At 46.9% G+C, this 18,593-nt stretch overlaps 1 protein-coding gene across 1 annotated transcript in view; it reads right to left on the bottom strand.

The window, feature by feature from the left end:
* Nucleotides 1–18,593, bottom strand: part of fam13c (family with sequence similarity 13 member C) — a 155,794-nt gene that overhangs the window by 43,236 nt on the left and 93,965 nt on the right. Inside the window, exons 8-9 of the mRNA XM_070876865.1 lie at nt 17,011–17,221; nt 3,019–3,157 (exon numbers count right to left, since the gene is read on the bottom strand). Of these exons, the coding sequence (XP_070732966.1) occupies nt 3,019–3,157; nt 17,011–17,221 (350 nt within the window). The remainder of the gene's footprint in view (nt 1–3,018; nt 3,158–17,010; nt 17,222–18,593) is intronic.

Below are 18,593 nucleotides of genomic sequence, written 5' to 3'. Positions count from 1 at the left end.
GGGTTTTGATAGTTTAAATAAGGAGAAACTGTCCCACGGCAGATGGGGCAGTAATCAGAGAACACAGATTTAAGGTAATTAGCAACGGAACCACAGGTGACATGAGAAGAAAAATTACACCATGAGTTATGATGATCTGGAAGGCATGGCCTGAAAGGGTGGTGGAAGCACAATTTGCCGCATTGGGGGCAAAAACAGGAAGGCAGAATATTATCTGAATGGTGACAGATTAGTAAAAGGGGAGGTGCAACGAGACCTGGGTGTCATGGTACATCAGTCATTGAATGCTGGCATGCAGGTACAGCAGGCGGTAAAAAAAACAAATGGTATGTTGGTCTTCATAGCGAGAGGATTTGAGTATAGGAGCAGGGAGGTCTTACTGAGGCCACACCTGGAATATTGTGTTGAGTTTTGGTCTCCTAATCTAAGGAAGGACATTCTTGCTATTGAGGGGGTGCAGCAAAGGTTCACCAGACTGATTCCCGGGATGGCAGGACTGAAATATGAAGACAGACTGGATCGACTAGGCTTATATTCACTGGAATTTAGAAGAATGAGAGGGGATCTCATAGAAACATATAAAATGATGACGAGACTGGACAGGTTAGATGCAGGAAGAATGTTCCCAATGTTGGGGAAGTCCAGAACCAGGGGTCACAGTCTAAGGATAAGGGGTAAGGGGTAAGCCACTTAGGACCGAGATGAGGAGAAACTTCTTCACTCAGAGAATTGTGAACCTGTGGAATTCTCTACCACAGAAAGTTGTTGAGTCCAGTTCGTTGGATATATTCAAAAGGGAGTTAGATGTGGCCCTTATGGCTAAAGGGATCAAGGGGTATGGAGAGAAAGCAGGAAAGGGGTACTGAAGTTGCATGATCAGCCATGATCATATTGAATGGTGGAGCAGGCTCGATGGGCCGAATGGCCTACTCCTGCACCTATTTTCTATGTTTCTATAAATACTTGAATGGGAGAGAATTACAGGACTATGGGGAAAAAACGAGGGAGTGGGTTTGGATCACTCTTCCAAAGAGCCTGTACAGGCACGATGGGCCGAATGGCCTCCTTCTGACAATAATTCTATGAAAGAAAATACATACATATATGGATAGAGAGAGATTTTTAATTAGAATCATCTTTTCAACAGCAATGAGTTTACACTGGAACTTCGGAGGGTGCCCTGCATTGTTGGATTGCAGCATTTGCTGTTGCTAACGGTCCTGGATTGCTAATTGTTGATAAAAATCACCAAATTCATTGTTCTAATGAAACACTGCATGGGAAAAGTTACTCTTTCTCTTTCAGACACCGATTGATCTTCTGGGCATTTTCGGCTTTTAATCTCCTTTAAAAAAAAAAATAGTTCCCACCTCCTATTTTCTATGTTTCTATAATGGGGTACTGAAGTTGCATGTTCAGCCATGAACTCATTGAATGGCGGTGCAGGCTAGAAGGGCCGAATGGCCTACTCCTGCACCTATTTTCTATGTTTCTATGTTTCTAAACAGGTGGTGGTTGTGGGAGGGGTGAAGAAAGCGAGACACGCACTTACAACTTGACAAAAAGGAGAAATGGTGTTAGAATACGTGGAGTAAAATTCAAGTTGGTATTTAAAAAAAGGACAGAGAGAAATAGGGGAAGAGCGAATCTGAAGGGAAATGGTCGAACTGTCAAATATAAATACATAAAGAGTTTAATTGATATTTTCTATTCAGATGTTAAGTTGTGCTTTGGGTGTTTAATCTAGTAGTTTATGATTAGTATTACATGATTATTGCTGTAATTTTATGCTTCTTTCAGTATCACAGTGCATGAATTGGATGCAAACAAAATCAAGTCAGCTAGGAAAAGAGGAATTTCTTTGCACTTGCGAGTAGTCAAGGGCCCGAATTTGGTGAAGGCTTCCGCCCACCCAAGTCTCGCCCAAAGGACTGCCGATGTCCCCGACGGTTCTTTGGGCGGGGTTTTCATCACCCAGGTCTCTCGAAGGTCAGCGGGCGGCAAATCAACGACGTACGCCGCCGATCTGGGCAACAGCCGGCCGGAGGTCTCATTCTCGGCGGCAGAGGCGCTTGCCGCCCAAGCATCGCCGAGGATGGAGTCGGGCCCAGGAAGGGTCGAAGAGCTGAAAATTAAATTCATCAGAAAAAAAATCCATCGGATGACCTCAGGGGACACCATTGAGGTAATTCGCTGTGAAAATTTTTTTTTTTTAAAAACAAAGTTTACGAACCTTTTTTTCCAGGACCTCCATACCTACCGTCGGGGATAGACCGACCTCCTCGCAGGAGTCCACCCCAATTCTGCCGCCGACTCCCGCCCGCATGAATCTGGCATCTCGACTGGCGGGAGTACACTTACGCCACTCGGCCGTCCGCTGACGGTTCCCGGTGGCTCTCCCCTCCTGCCCACTCCAGCCCAAATGGAAAGCGGCACTAGGCGGAACCGGAAGAGGAATGTCGACGGGAGTGGGCGGCGAGTCCATAAAATTCGGGCCCCAAGAGTTAATGAGCCTCAAGCAAGATTACAGGTTAAAGAACTGCTCCACTCCAATAGATCAGTGGGTGTGTGGAACTGACACCTAGCAATATTTAATGCTGCATTAAAGGGCTGGAATAAATATCTGGTTCAGAATGGGTTTGGTGTGAAAATGGAGGGAAAGGGAGACGACAGGTGGAGGTACTTGGAGTTTTGCTTGGATTACCTTGGGGAGGGGCGCATTTACTTCAGGAGATTTACTAAGCGGGGAAATTAAGTAAGTGTGGAGGTGTCCCAGTTTAAGTTGATTATACAAAGCACATGCTTCATCGGTCATTAGGCCATTTGTCCTTTTACATTTACTTATCTAGAATTGCAGCAGGTCCTTCACTATAATGCAAACAGTGAACAATCCATCAAGTACAGAAGTGAATTTTGAATACCGTACGTAGACCAAACGTTAAGAGTTTATATTAGAGAGCCTCATAAAATAAAACAATTTGAACTAATGTTAATAAATCTAACTTTTTAATCACATACCCGGTATTTCTTTTCATGCTCAAATTTTTCTTCATATTTTCGTATTTTCTTTCTCAAATTCTGGATCTGTTTAGTTAGTTGTGTCACCAACATTGGACCGTTTTCAGCCTCAGAATTAACCAGCGAAGAGTTCCTTGGCCTTGGAGGAGAGTACAGTGGAGGGTCAATTTAAAACACAACAGTTCAGCAGTTATGACATCAATACAACAACCCAAACACCGTTCACAGAAACACAAACGTTCCTTTGAGCAATAACCAATGCCAAAATCTCTGCCTACAAGAATTTGCTTGTTACTAAGCAACCTTTTCAATATCCTCCGCGTATTGCAGGAGTAAACCCAGGTTGTGAAGGAAACGACTACAAGGACTCAGACCCATTTTTGTCAGGACAACACAATATGACTCCCATCACATAACAAGGCATCTTCCCCAATTGTCTCCAGAATAGGAGATCCTTCCACATAGTTTCCACACAAGTACCTGAAGGAAAGCAAGTTGCAGGGTTACTTGGAAAGGGCGTGGAGTGGGACTAGCTGATGCGCTTTTAGATAGCCAGCACGGGCTCAACGGGCCTAATGGCTTTCTTCCGTACTAGCACCATTCTATGATTCTAGGATTACTATTCAGTCTTGTTGGTCTCCTATGTCTTTAGTACCATTTTCTTTTTTTTTTCAGTTGTAGTTCAGGGATTCACAGTTGGCATGGCCAGAATTTTTCTGCATTCAACACATTACTGGGCTGCGTGAAATTCTGAAGAGGATTTCAATCTGTACGAATCAGGACAAGCTTGGAGCTCGTAGGCACAAAAATGTACACTCTGAGCGACAGCCACGAGCCTGAGCAGTGGTGGACAATTGGTATTTGATGTCCGCCCCTTCTCAAAGGAAATGGTGCCATGCAGACTCGCATCCTTCACCCTTATATGGCACTGTATAAAAGTCAAGCTCAGCTCTGACTGCAACCACTGATATTGTCTCAGTGAGATAGTGAACCCCAGACACTCAGTCAGTCAAACATCATACGCAAGAACACAAGATGTGAAGGTAATTATGTTCTTACGTTGAGGTTGTAAAAAGTGCTATATAAATGCAAGTTCTTTCTTTTGGTAATGAAAAAGGTTGACATCTATATCTAGGGATAATCAAGTCATTTTAAGCAATAAGGCTCCAGCGGGGATCAATTATTATACTTTCATCAAACATTATAGGACAGATTCATGGGAAAAAGATGATCTATAACTTGACAAGTCCATTCTGACCAGGTATTTCACTGAAATAAAGTCACCTTCCTCTCCCTAGGTCCTATTTAATCGTGCCTCCGTGGTATATGAGGAGGTTGAATGAAGAAGAAATGATGTAGTACTTTGTCAGGTTTTTAAATCATTCTTCAAAATATCACCTCCAATCCAATTCCAGATTTATAACTGTTCCTCAGGCAATATTTCATCAGGTTTTAGACATGGGGAAAGAACAATGAAGGTAATTTTGTGAGGCTCAGCTTGCTGGATACGAATGTGAATGGGCGATGGGTGACGGATATACAATCTAACACCAATTCACTGCACTGAGCTCAATGCAAGCAAGCCTCCCATGCGAGCAGGGCAGCCAAGTTACAGTTGTCCCAGAGGGCCCTCTTATGGAGCAGGGAGAACGCACAGTCATCCAAATGTGACCGACATCAAACACTTCAAAAGGGCTTTATGACATTTCTTGGTGTCAGCGGGGCAACTCCTGAGGTGCGTGAAGGAGGCTTCATTCAAAATAACAAAAAGACCTCTTCAAGGTTTTTGTCCTGCTGCTCTTTTCCCGATTCATTTTATTTTGTTTTACACAATTTGCACTACTCCAAGAACGCCCGACCTCATCTGATTTCAGAAGCTAAGCAGAGTCAGGCCCTGGTTAGTACTTGGATGGGACACAACCTGGCAATACCAGGTGCTATCGGCTTCCACCTTCTCATGGGAAAATAGGGACGGGCAATAAATTCCGCTCTTGTCAGCAACACTCACAGCCAGAGAGTAAATTTAGCACAAATTGATATTTGGAAGAACTGACTAATGTTTGGAATGAGTTGATTGGTGGGGCACTGGAGGCAACAGGATCAGGTACATCCAAAATAAAGTTGGAGGCTGTAATGGCAGAAATATACAAGATTTCACTGCAGCTTTTAGAATTGTGAAGGGTTTGGATAGGATAAATAAGGAAAAAGACTATTTTCTCTGGTTGGGGAGTAAGTGATGAGGGCCCTTCAATTTAAAAGAGCGAGGAGAGGGATTGGGAGAAAACTTCTTTACAAAGAAAATTGGTGCAGAATGGAATGCTTTGCCAGATGGAATAGCTGAGGAAGAGACTATTGCATCTTTCAATGGAAAAGCAGACGATCGTTTAAAGCAAAGTACGGTACTGGGTTATGGGAGAATGCTGAACGGCATTGCTGGCACAGACATAGTGGGACAACTGACCTCCTCTGTGCTGCAAGTGTGCTGGGGTAACTGGAGGTTGCATAAGGATTACGATGATTGGGCTTTCTGTTAAATTGAGTGGATTAAGTGCAAAGTTAATTAAATTAGCTGGCTGATTATGCTATTTAAATCGCGAGCCTGGCTAAAATTCTTCAACGCGATTCTTCCGGCTGAGTCCTGTAAAAATTGAAAATTAAATTGCAGTGTAGTAAGAGGCTCCTTGAGCTGGGAAAGGACAACTTGAGCAGGACGCTGGCAGAGTGAGTTTGTGCACAGACAGGGAATTTAGCCTAGGCAATGTGGCTGGGTGAGCTAAACAGGCACAGATAAGTTTGTGAGAAAATGAGTTCCAGCGTTTGTGATAATGCCATTGGAAAGTGAATACAGTACTTGACACCTATAGAGAGGACAAGGCAAGGGAGGTTAATGAAGAACAGCACCATGACGCAAGGGGCTTTGAGGAACATTCGATTGGCAGCGAGCAGCATCATGCAGGGCCGGCCAAGCTGAGGAGAAGGACTCAGAAGATTGGCCATTCTCTCGTCACCTTGCCTGCCCGTGCATAGAGACTGACTCGGAGATACGGAGGCCACCTCAGCAGTTCAGAGACTCTCCTATCTCTCTCATGCACTGAATTAACACAGAATTAATTAGCATCAGGACTAACTTTTGATGAATAAAGCTTAGCTATCATATACCAACCAATATATCGATCAAATGCTGTGGTTATTTGTATTGAATTGTACACCCCCCACACAGATTCATTTTTAATCTTCAGGGTCTCAGCTGTTTCCTCAATCTCTTTTGCTTGAATAATTGATACTGTCGGTAACCTTTGGGGTCACCGGAAGGGCCTGGGAAAGTTAAATTACTTATACTTGGAGTCGATACTTAAAAGATAATCTTCACTTCTCATTGAGGGTTCCAACATGTGCTCTGTGAGCTCACGTGGTGGGTAAGCTAGGCTCGGGGAAGGTCCATCTGATGTGGAGGAGTGGCTTTACCTTAAGGTGAGAATCGACAGTTTTGTGTGTGTAAATCTGAGGAAGTTAGCATTAATTTGCCTTTAACGCAGCCTTAGTGCGCAAAAGGAAAACTGCAATTATTATTCAGAGGCCATGTCTGACAGCGCGGCAGTACTCCATCAGTGTCATACGTAAGTTGGTGCTTACGCTGTGGATTGTCCAAGAGTTATTGATGATCTATGAGGTTAACAGATCCCTTTCTAATAGCCCATTTCTAAAACACAACTATTCGATCGCGCTGTGCCCATTTTACAGGCGTAAAGTGGGCGCCTAAGTGTCCAAAATGGCAGGTGGCATGCTCATTCTGCAGCCAGAACTATTAAAAAAAAACTAATTATAATATTTAAATAATGGTCCTATGCTCGTCCAACCCTTTTGTGAAATTGGGCTGCCCCACTGCCTGATTCGGCATGTGATAAACTCGCCTGATAGACCCTGCAGCAGAGCTATTTAAAGGACTCATCCACTACGTAGAGATTCATCGCTGGTTTGTGCATTTAGGCTGCTGGTTAACCTGGGTGGTTTTGGGGCATAACTTCGGCCCTCTACAACTGATTTGTAACTTCTGCTAACCATTTTTTGCTGGTGCTGGATGGCTTTGTCTGCCATCAGGACAGATTCTCTGCAGTCACGGGTTTGTCTGGTAGGTCTGCCTTTGGATCTGGAGGACGAGAATTCAGGAGAGAGCAGGAGCAGCTCGGAGAAGAGGGAGACAGAGAACACTGCAGGAGACCATACCCACAACGGAGCTTCAGGGAGCACTTCTCCTATCTGAACTTCAGAGAGGAGCAATGTGTCAGGGTCTTCGCTTAACTAAGGGGGCTACCACTGAGCTACGTCTATTGCTGCAGCCATAACTGGAGCTTCAAACCAGGATATGGACAGCACTGCCTGCGGATTACCGAGGCCCTTCATTTTTATAGCACCTTTAATCCCAAGGCTAGATTCATTTATCCTCACCAGTCCTCCGTGCCCCTTTTATTCCAACCCAAGCCGTCAGGTCACAGGCTGGTTGCAGGGTGACGGGCTATCCCTTCAGACATGGTTTATGACTCCTGTCAGGAACCTAGGCACAGACGCAGAGCCGACCTATGATGAGAGCCATGCTGCCACCAGAAATATCATCCAGCAGACAGGGCCATGCTCAAGCAATGCATCCATTCGGGAGGAGGTTAGTCGTACAACCCTGACCGTGTTTCCAGATTTGCGTAACTTTGCAACAATGAGGCATCAACACTTACCAGCACCTGGGTAAGAAGTGGTGCAGGAGGGGCTGGTGCAGGAGCAGCACAAAGAGGAGAGAGCGCATCTGTAGTATCACCACCCGTGTCCTAGCTGCCAGAGCTCAGAGAGCAGCTTATCACGAACCATCCCTCCCATGCCCAATGCACCAACCGTCCCGTAGTCCTTACTGTGATTGAAAGGCCGCATTAGAGGGAGCAGCATGCAGTGGCATGGTCCCAGCCTGCAAGACCATCAGCAGGCCGGGGTCATCAGAGGGAGCAGCGTGCGGGGGCATACCACTGCAGGAGAGTGACGGTTGCGAAGTCAGGTCTCTGATTGCAGTGCGGGCAGGCACAGCACGAGGGGCGAAGGAGCAAGAATTTGTAGAAGGAAATGACCGGGACCCGGGAGAGGCGTGAGTTCAGGGCCCAGAAGAGGCGTGGGCCCAGGGGCAGCACGGGCCAGCCCACACTGCGATATGTGTGCGCACTCGGTCTGTGCAGCAGAGTTGGGCTCCAGTTAGTCCTGGGTAATCCTTGTCACTGGACCAAGACCTCGCTCTGTCAAGCCCGTGTGGTGGCTGGTGTGCATCGGCCACCACACGTTAAAAAAATCCACGCACAGGCATTTTCCACCCTTCACGATGTAGTTCGGGATCTGGAATATTAAGTCCCTCATTGAAACACCTGTGAACTCATTCCTTTTTGGCGTGGAAGCAAGTCATCCTCGCTTCGAGGGACTGCCTATGATGGTGATGAGTCCTTGCCACCACCATCCTTACTACCAACATTCTTCAGTCCAGTCTTATGACTCCGTGACCCAGAGGCACAGAATGTCCACAGCGCCTGGTCTGTCCTCAAGACCTCCATAATTAGCACCTGTGAAGAGACGCTCGGTCACTCGACCAGTAAACATCAAGATTGGTTCGATGAGAACGACCAGGAGATCCAGGAGCTGATAAGCGGCAAGCACGAGGCTTTTCTGAACCTGAAATAGCAACCCAACTCGAGAGCAAGAAAGCAGCTCTACAGATAGCTGAAGGCTGAGGTCCAAGAAAAAACCCGCAACCTAAAGAACAGATGGTGGGTGGAGAAAGCACAGGAGATCCAGCAGCTAGCCGACAACCATGACGTGTCAGGATTCTTTAGCGCAGTCAAATCCACCTACGGCCCAAATACCCAAGGCCCCACCCCATTGCTGGCCAAGAACGGAGAGACACTCATCAAGGATACCGAGGCAGTCAGGACCCACTGGAAGGAGCACGTCAAAGATCTCCTTAACCAAGACTCTGTCTTCGACGCGAGTGTCCTCGACTCCATCCCGCAGCATGCTGCCCGCCACCATCTCAGCACAACCCCAGCCCGGCACGAGGTAGAAAAGGCCATCCGACAGTTAAAGAACAACAAGGCATCAGGAGCAGACAGAATCCCTGCTGAAGCACTAAAACATGGCGGGGAAGCACTATTGGCACACATACATTTCTCTTATCTGGAAGGAGGAAAGCATGCCAGTAGATCTTAGAGACGCTGTAATCGTGACCATCTTCAAGAAAGGTGGCAAGTCCGGCTGCGCTAACTACAGAGCAAATTCCCTGCTGTCGACCACAGGGAAGGTCATTGCAAGAATTCTCCTCAATCGCCTTCTCCCTGTGACTGAAGAGCTCCTCCCAGAGTCGCAATGCGGATTCCGCCCACTAAGGGGTACAACGGACATGATCTTCACCGCGCGGCAATTACAAGAGAAATGCAGGGACCAGCAGCCACCCCTGTACATGGCCTTCTTTAACCTCACAAAGGCCTTCAACACTGTCAACCACGAAGAATTATGGAGCGTCCCCTTCAGTTTCGGCTGCTCCCAAAACTTTGTCACCATCGTCTGCCTGTTCCATCATCATCATCATCATCATAGGCTTCCCTCGGAATCGAGGAAGACTTGCTTCCACTCTAAAAGTGAGTTGTCAGGTGACTGAACAGTCCAATACGGGAATTACAGTCTCTGTCGCAGGTGGGACAGGCAGTGGTTGGAGGAAAGGGTGGGTGGGGAGTCTGGTTTGCTGCACACTGCTACTGTTGCCTTCACTTGCTTTCTGCATGCTCTTGGCGACGAGACTCAAGGTGCTCAGCACCCTCCCGGATGCTCTTTCTCCAATTAGGGTGGTCTTTGGCCAGGGACTCCCAGGTGTCGGTGGAGATGTTGCACTTTATCAAGGAGGCTTTGAGGGTGTCCTTGAAACGTTTCCCTCTGTCCACCTGGGGCACGCTTGCCATGTAGGAGTTCAGAGTACAGCGCTTGCTTTGGGAGTCTTGTGGTCGGCATGCGGACAATGTGGCCCGCCCAACAGAGCTGGTCAAGTGTGGTCAGTGCTTCGATGCTGGGGATGTTGGCCTGATCGAGAACACTGACTTTGGTGCGTCTGTCCTCCCAGTGAATTTGCAGGATCTTGCGGAGGCAGCGCTGGTGATATTTCTCCAGCGATTTGAGGTGTCTACTGTATATGGTCCATGTCTCTGAACCATGCAGGAGACCGGGTATCACTATAGCCCTGTAGACCTTGAGCTTGGTGGCAGATTTGAGGGTCTGATCTTCAAACACTCTCTTCCTCAGGTAGCCGAAGGCTGCAGTGGCGCACTGGAGGCAGTGTTGAACCTTGTCGTTGATGTCTGCCCTTGCTGATAATAGGCTCCCGAGGTATGGAAAGTGGGTCACGTTGTCTAGGGCCGCGCCGTGGATCTTGATGACTTGGGGTGGGGGGGGGGGGGGTGGTGCAGCAGTGCTATGTGGTGGGGTCTGGTTGGTGGAGGACCTTTGTCGTACAGATGTTTAGTGTAAGGCCCATATGCCTCGGTGAAGATGTTGAATATGACTTGGAGTTCAGCCTCTGAATACGCGCAGAATCAAGCGTCATCAGCGTACTGTAGCTCGACAACAGAGGATGGGACAGTCTTGGATCTGGCCTGGAGACGACGAAGGTTGAACAGGTTCCCACTGGTTCTGTAGTTTAGTTCCACATAGCAGTAGTGATACCCGCCTTCCTATGTGGCTCAGAGACATGGACTATGTACAGTAGACACCTCAAAACACTGGAGAAATACCACCAACACTGCGTCCACAAGAGCCTACAAATCCATTGGCAGGAGGTGCACCAATATCAGTGTCCTCGCTCAGGCCAACATCCCCAACATCGAAGCATTGACCACGTTCGACCAGCTCCACTGGATGGGCCACATCGTCCGCATGCCTGACACAAGACTCCCAAAACAAGCGCTCTACTCGAAGCTTCGACATGACAAGCGAGCCCCAGGTGGGCAGAGGAAACGCTTCAAGGACACCCTCAAAGCCTCCTTGAAAAAGTTCAACATCCCCACCGACACCTGGGAATTCCTGGCCCAAGACCGTGCAAAGTGGAGAAAAAGCATCCGGAAAGACGCTCAACACCTCGAGTCTCATCGCCGAGAGCTAGCTGAGGCCAAGTGTCGACTGCACAATGAGCGCATGGCAACCCAGGCACCCCACCCACCCACCCGTTCCTCCAACCACCATCCATCCCACCTGTGACAGAGACCGTAAGTCACACATTGGATTGTACAGCCATCTGAGAATTCATTTTTAGTGTAGAAAACTTAGAAAACATAGAAAATAGGACCAAGAGCAGGCCATTCGGCCCTTCGAGCCTGCACCACCATTCAATATGACCATGGCTGATCATTTTTGCAACTTTAGTATCCCATTCCTGCTTTCTCTCCATACCCCTTGATCCCTTTAGTCGTAAGAGCCACATCTAACTCCCTTTTGAATATATCTAATGAACTGGCCTCAACAACTTTCTGTGGTAGAGAATTCCACAGGTTCACAATTCTCTGAGTGAAGAAGTTTCTCCTCATCTCGGTCTTAAATGGCTTACCCCTTACCCTTAGACTGTGACCCCCTGGTTCTGGACTTCCCCAACATCGGGAACATTCTTCCTGCATCCAACCTGTTCAATCCTGTCAGAATTTTATATGTTTCTATGAGATCCCCTCTCATTCTTCTAAATTCCAGTGAATATAAACCTAGTCGATCCAGTTTCTTCATATGTCAGTCCTGCTATCCCGGGAATCAGTCTGGTGAACCTTCGCTGCACTCCCTTAATAGCAAGAATGTCCTTCCTCAGATTAGAAGACCAAAACTGTACACAATATTCAAGGTGTGGTCTCACCAAGGCCCTGTACAACTGCAGTAACACCTCCCTGCTCCTATACTCAAATCCTCTCGCTATGAAGGCCAACATGCCATTTCCCTTCTTCACCGCCTGCTGTACCTGCATGCCAGCTTTCAATGATTGATGTACCATGACACCCAGGTCTCGTTGCACCTCCCCTTTTCCTAATCTGTCACCATTCAGATAATATTCTGCCTTCCTGTGTTTGCCACCAAAATGGATAACCTCACATTTATCCACATTATACTGCATCTGCCATGCATTTGCCCACTCAGCTAACCTGTCCAAGTCACCCTGCAGCCTCTTAGCATCCTCCTCACAGCTCACACTGCCACCCAGCTTAGTATCATCTGCAAACTTGGAGATATTACATTCAATTCCTTCGTCTAAATCATTAATGTATATTGTAAATAGCTGGGGTCCCAGCACTGAACCTTGCGGTACCCCTCTAGTCACTGCCTGCCATTCTGAAAAGGACCAGTTTATTTCTACTCTTTGTTTCCTGTCTGCCAACCAGTTCTCTATCCACGTCAATACATTACCCCCAATACCATGTGCTTTAATTTTGCACACTAATCTCTTGTGTGGGACCTTGTCAAAAGCCTTTTGAAAGTCCAAATACACCACATCCACTGGTTCTCCCTTGTCTACCAGTTACATCCTCAAAAAATTCTAGAAGATTTGTCAAGCATGATTTCCCTTTCATAAATTCATGTTGACTTGGACCGATCCCATCACTGCTTTCCAAATGCGCTGCTATTACATCTTTAATAATTGATTCAAACATTTTCTCCACTACTGATGTCAGGCTAACTGGTCTATAATTCCGTTTTCTCTCTCTAGAAGGAAGTCATCCTAGACTCCGAGGGACTGCCTAAGATGGGTCTTGCCCGCATTTCACTACAAATATGAACACCGACCCCCAAATCCACAGAAAAAAAGTCCAGTAACTCAGTTTCTTCTGTGTATAATATTTAACAGGAATAATTAAGAATCAGCATTGTGCAACCCTTTAATGCCTATCTAATGTGCTCGTTTACCTCTCCGAGTGCTCCTACGATGTGTTTCCCAATGGCTACAGCTTGGGAGGTGGAAGGTTGCAGAGCTTCCATTGAGGACACTTCAGATGGCCATGGTGGGTGACCCCAGGTACATCTGGGCCTTGAGGGCCCGGCTGCAGACTACAGTATCTTAGCGTGGGCCTGGGCAGTCTGGCCCAGTTGACTGTGTGGCATAGTGAACTACCATGGAAAATGTCAGAGCTGCCAGCAGAGGCTCCAGCATGGTGAGCACTTGCTCCACCTTGGCCAGAATGGTCTCCATACTCTGAAGGAAGCCTTGCCACAAGTTGGAGCTGGACTCTTGCATGCTCCGAGTCATTGAGCACAAGCTCACTGGCAGGCTGCCTAGTGCACCTAGCATTTCCTGGTCAATGCCCATCAGCCTGCTTTGGTGGCCTGGACCAAAGACAGCATCTGAGTCCTTGCTAGCTCAACTAGTAGGTTATCTCGAACACTGGTGATTGGCAGCTATGGCATGTTATCCCCCTGCCCCAGCTCCTCCACACATGCTCGATAATTTACCATGTGATGTACCCTCCTTTAGCCTACCCTCTGACGTGCACAGACAAGGGTTAGCTTGTAGTGTGAAGTGAGAGCAGGGAGAGAGGAGTGCGCTCTGAAAGCAGCTGCAGTTTGCATTGCGGTGCGTGTAGTGTGATAGAAAGAAGAAGGGAGAAAAGGATATGCTGTGAAGGAACCCTGAGCAGTACCACGAGCTGTGAATCTCCCTGGCCCATGATGGCCCGTGTGACCTCTGTCACAGGGGAGAGGACTCCTGCTACAAAAAAAGGAGACAGACAAAAATCAGGAAACTCTAGACCAGTTAGCCTAACATCTGTGGTTGGGAAAATGTTGGAGTCCATTATTAAAGAAGCAGTAGCAGGACATTTGGAAAAGCAAAATTCGGTCAGGCAGAGTCAGCATGGATTTATGAAGGGGAAGTCATGTTTGACAAATTTGCTGGAATTCTTTGAGGATGTAACGAAGAGGGTAGATAAAGAGGAACCAGTGGATGTGGTGTATTTGAAGGAATATCCAGAAGGCATTTGACAAGGTGCCACATAAAAGGTTACTGCACAAGATAAAAGTTCACGGGGTTGGAAGAATTATATTTGCATGGATAGAGGATTGGCTAACTAACAGAAAACAGAGTGTCGGGATAAATGGTTCATTCTCTGGTTGGCAACCAGTAACTAATGGGATGCTGCAGGGATCAGTGCTGGGACCCCAACTATTTACAATCTATATTAACGACTTGGAAGAAGGGACTGAGTGTAATGTAGCCAAGTTTACTGACCATACAAAGATGGGAGGAAAGGTAATGTGTGAGGAGGACACAAAAAATCTGCAAAAGGACATAGACAGGCTAAGTGAGTGGGCAAAAATTTGACAGATGGAGTATAATGTTGGAAAGTGTGAGGTCATGCACTTTGGCAGAAAAAAATCAAAGAGCAAGTTATTATTTAAATGGAGAAAGATTGCAAAGTGCTGCAGTACAGCGGGACCTGGGGGTACTTGTGCATGAAACACAAAAGGATAGTATGCAGGTACAGCAAGTGATCAGGAAGGCAAATGGTATCTTGGCCTTTATTGCAAAGGGGATGGAGTATAAAAGCAGGGAAGTCTTGCTACAGTTGTTCAGGGTATTGGTGAGGCCACACCTGGAATACTGCGTGCAGTTTTGGTTTCCATATTTACAAAAGGATATATTTGCTTTGGAGGCAGTTCAGAGAAGGTTCACTAGGTTGATTCCGGAGTTGAGGGGGTTGACTTATGAGGAAAGGTTGAGTAGGTTGGGCCTCTACTCATTGGAATTCAGAAGAATAAGAGGTGATCTTATTGAAACGTATAATGAGGGGGCTTGACAAGGTGGATGCAGAGAGGATGTTTCCACTGATGGGGGAGACTAGAACGAGAGGACATAATCTTAAAATAAGGGGCCGCCCATTTAAAACCGAGATGAGAAGAAATGTCTTCTCTCAGAGGGTTGTAAATCTGTGGAAGTCGCTGCCTCAGAGAGCTGTGGAAGCTGGGACATTGAATAAATTTAAGACAGAAATAGACAGTTTCTTAAACAAAAAGGGGATAAGGGGTTATGGGGAGCGGGCGGGCAAGTGGAGCTGAGTCCATGATCAGATCAGCCATGATCTTATGGAATGGTGGAGCAGGCTCGAGGGGCCGTATGGCCTACTCCTGTTCCTTTATGTTCTTATGTAACTGTCTCTTGCAAGAAAGAAGGGAGTGTGCTAGTGACAGTCTCGTGAGATAAATGTGCGTGTTCTGGTCGTTGCGTGAAAGGTGTGAGGAAGTGAGGGTTGAAACAGTGGTGAGAAGCAGGAGATGCAGAGTGTGTGTGGAGGAGGAGGTGGTGCAGGAGGAGGAGGAGTAGGAGGAGGTGCAGCGTGTGTGAGGAGGAGGGGGAGGAGGGGGCAGAGGAGGAGGAGGTGCAGAGTGTGTGTGGAGGAGGGGGCAGAGGAGGAGGAGGTGCAGAGTGTGTGAGGAGGGGCAGAGGAGTAGGAGGAGGTGCAACGTGTGTGAGGGGGAGGAGGAGGGGGCAGAGGAGGAGGTGCAGAGTGTGTGAGGGGGAGGAGGAGGTACGGAGTGTGTGTGGAGGGGGAGGAGGAGGATGTGCAGAGTGGGGGAGGAGGAGGGGGAGGAGGAGGAGGAGCAGAGTTTGTGAGTTGGAGGAGGTGCAGAGTGTGAGGAGAGAGGTTGAGGTGAGAGGTAAGAATATTACCTTGCGAACTCTGGTGAGGTCATTGGAATATTTTCCTGCATTGCTCCTGGTATTGACTGCCTCTGCAACCCCACTGATGACAGAGGTGCTTCCTGGAGGGTTTTATGACCCCCAAGGTGGAGGGGAGGGGGGGGGGTGGGGTGGGGGAGTCGACAGTCTGGGCAAAGACTGCTGGGTGCCCTCTCTGTACCTCTTCCAACATTTTAGACCTTTCACATTGTGCACCTCCCCTTTAAGAGGTGCTGTCTGCTTTCAAGTGGTGTCAATCTAGCCCAATTTCCCAATCACCCCAACCAGGCATGCAATCAATGAATAGCGTGGGTGTGCTGGCCACAAGCCTGACTTACTACAATGAGCTGGCAGCACCAATTACACTTGGCCTCTGTGAGCACATGAACAGACGTGTGCTCCATCCCTTAATAGATAGGATGGAAATGCTGCACTGCCAAGCTCACCCCTCCTAAAGATATTGCAATGGTACAAGAATGTGCTGGCTCCAAGGCACTGTGGAACACAGCTTGAAAAAATGTAAGTGTTTATACTTTTCACAAATAAACTCCTAAATGTTCTACTGCATTTCATTGGGATTGTCAGTCATCAGTCCACAAAAGATGCAATGGGTAATTTAACTTGCTGTTTCTATTTATTCAGTGTTTTAATAGCCAATTCCAACTGTAAGATTTGAAGAAAGAACTTGCAGTTATATCATGCCATTCATGACCTCAGGACACCTCAAAGCACTTTAGTCAATTAAGTACTTTTAAGGTGTAGTCACTGTTGTAATGAAGAAAATGCAGCATCCAATTTGTGCACAGTAAGGTCCCACAAACAGCAATGTGATAATGACCAAATAATCTGTTTTATCGACGTTCGTTCAGGCATAAATATTGGCCAGGACATCGGGGAGAACTCCCCTGTTCTAATTCAAAATAGTGCCATGGGATCTTTTACGTCAGATGGAGCCTTGGTTTAACATCTCATCTGAAAGACGGCACCTCCGACAGTGCAGCACTCCCTCAGTACTGCACTGGAGTGAGTGTCAGCGTAGTGTGCTCTCGTCTCTAGAGTGGGATCTAAACCCACAGGCTTCTGACTCCGAGGCGAGGGTGCTACCCACTGAGCCAAGGTTGACATCTAATACCGTTCCCTACTCATTATCCTGAAGATTATCATGGTATGCCTGAAAAATGAAAGGAAAAGACTCTTCTTTTAAATGATAATCGTGTTGCAAATATATATATTTGGCACATATAAAAGTAGAAAGCGTACTATTTTCCTTTCCTTACATGATGAAGAGCTGAGCACTCGGTGGAGAGGGGGCTGCTTCCGTGTCCAGTACAAATCGTTGACTCTTGCTGAAACTTGAGCAGCGTGGTGATATTAGTGGATTGTCCCCTTCTGCGATGTGATATAGCAATCTGCCGGCTCCCGGGGATCGATGGGCTTCGACTCCACTCTCCAGCTCGCTCTGCCAGCTCTCAAAGGCTGGAATTGGCTCTGCAACGTTACACAGACCTGTAAGTGTTTAAGTACTTGCTCTCTTATTTATAGCTCGCGAAAAGGAAAAAAAAGTTGTCAGATTAATTATGCAGCCATCTTGTACAAGGGGAAAGAGTACAATACGACAGGAAAGCCAGGAATAACATGGCCTATTTCAAAACAACTGAATCATAAATGCATTTGCACGTCATGTATTCCAGTACAATTCACAAAATTCCCAAATTAAAGGAGGCTCATGTGTTCCAAAATATTTACAACTGCTTGATAGATGTACTAAATTATTTTTAATGAAAATGACAAGCACTTGGTTATTTTTATGTCGTTCTTTTCACCTAGTTGTTTAGGTATCAGCCTTGGCTCCGTGGGTAGCACTCTCACCTCAAAGTCAGAAGGTTGAGTGTTCAAGCCCCACTCTAGAGTATATAATCCAGGCTGACACTTCAGTGCAGTACTGCAGGGGAGTGCTGCACTGAAGAACTGCCCCCAGTTTGCCCCTAATGCAAGCACCTGGTCCCAGGCCTGCCAAGACCAGGTTTAGGTCTCGTGCTTGAAGGGCCCAATGATCAAGAACGCAAAGATAATTGATTTGGGAGGGGGAAAAAATGAGCTATAGTCTGCTGTCCAACCGTTCCCTGTAGGAACTAACCTATGGCCTGAGAAGGGCCTCTCAGAGCAGCAGGGTCCCACTCAAGAGTCCCAACATCTGAGTCTCACCTGACCCCCAATATCGAAGTGACCCTTGTCCCTGGGGTTTGGGATGGGGGTCACCGCCTGGTCATTGCCCACGGAATTTCCTGCCTAGTGTTTATATGCCCACTCTGCAAAAACAAGTCTCGTGTTATAATAACAAATTTCTGTTCAGAATGGTTTAAAATTGTAAACGTCAAAAGGTATTTCTTGTGAACCTGTGGAATTCTCTACCGCTGGAAGTTGTTGAGGCCAGTTTGTTACATATATTCAAAAGGGAGTTAGATGTGGCCCTTACGGCTAAAGGGATCAAGGGGTATGGAGAGAAATCAGGAATGGGGTACTGAGGTTGAATAATCAGCCATGATCATATTGAATGGTGGTGCAGGCTCGAAGAGCCGAATGGCCTACTCCTGCACCTATTTTCTATGTAACTTCTATCTATGTATTCCATATAATCATCGTCAGTGTCTGGGCTTTTATTTATGACCTGGACGTGTTGGATCCTCACACTGGATGACAAAAGTAAAAAACACTTTCTGTTGACCATTTGGCGAGCACAAGAATTCCCCTTTGGGACATAATCACAAAGTTGAGTCAACCCAACTTCTGACTGTGGAAGATAAGCAAGTGAAAAGTGTTGTGTTTTGGTACCCGGATTCTTCATTGCGTAAGGGTGGGC

This window comes from Pristiophorus japonicus, chromosome 3 (genome assembly GCF_044704955.1).
Source record: "Pristiophorus japonicus isolate sPriJap1 chromosome 3, sPriJap1.hap1, whole genome shotgun sequence".
Lineage (NCBI taxonomy): Eukaryota > Metazoa > Chordata > Chondrichthyes > Pristiophoridae > Pristiophorus > Pristiophorus japonicus.
Note: the sequence above shows the minus strand (reverse complement) of the source record. Positions and strands in the feature narration are given on the sequence as shown.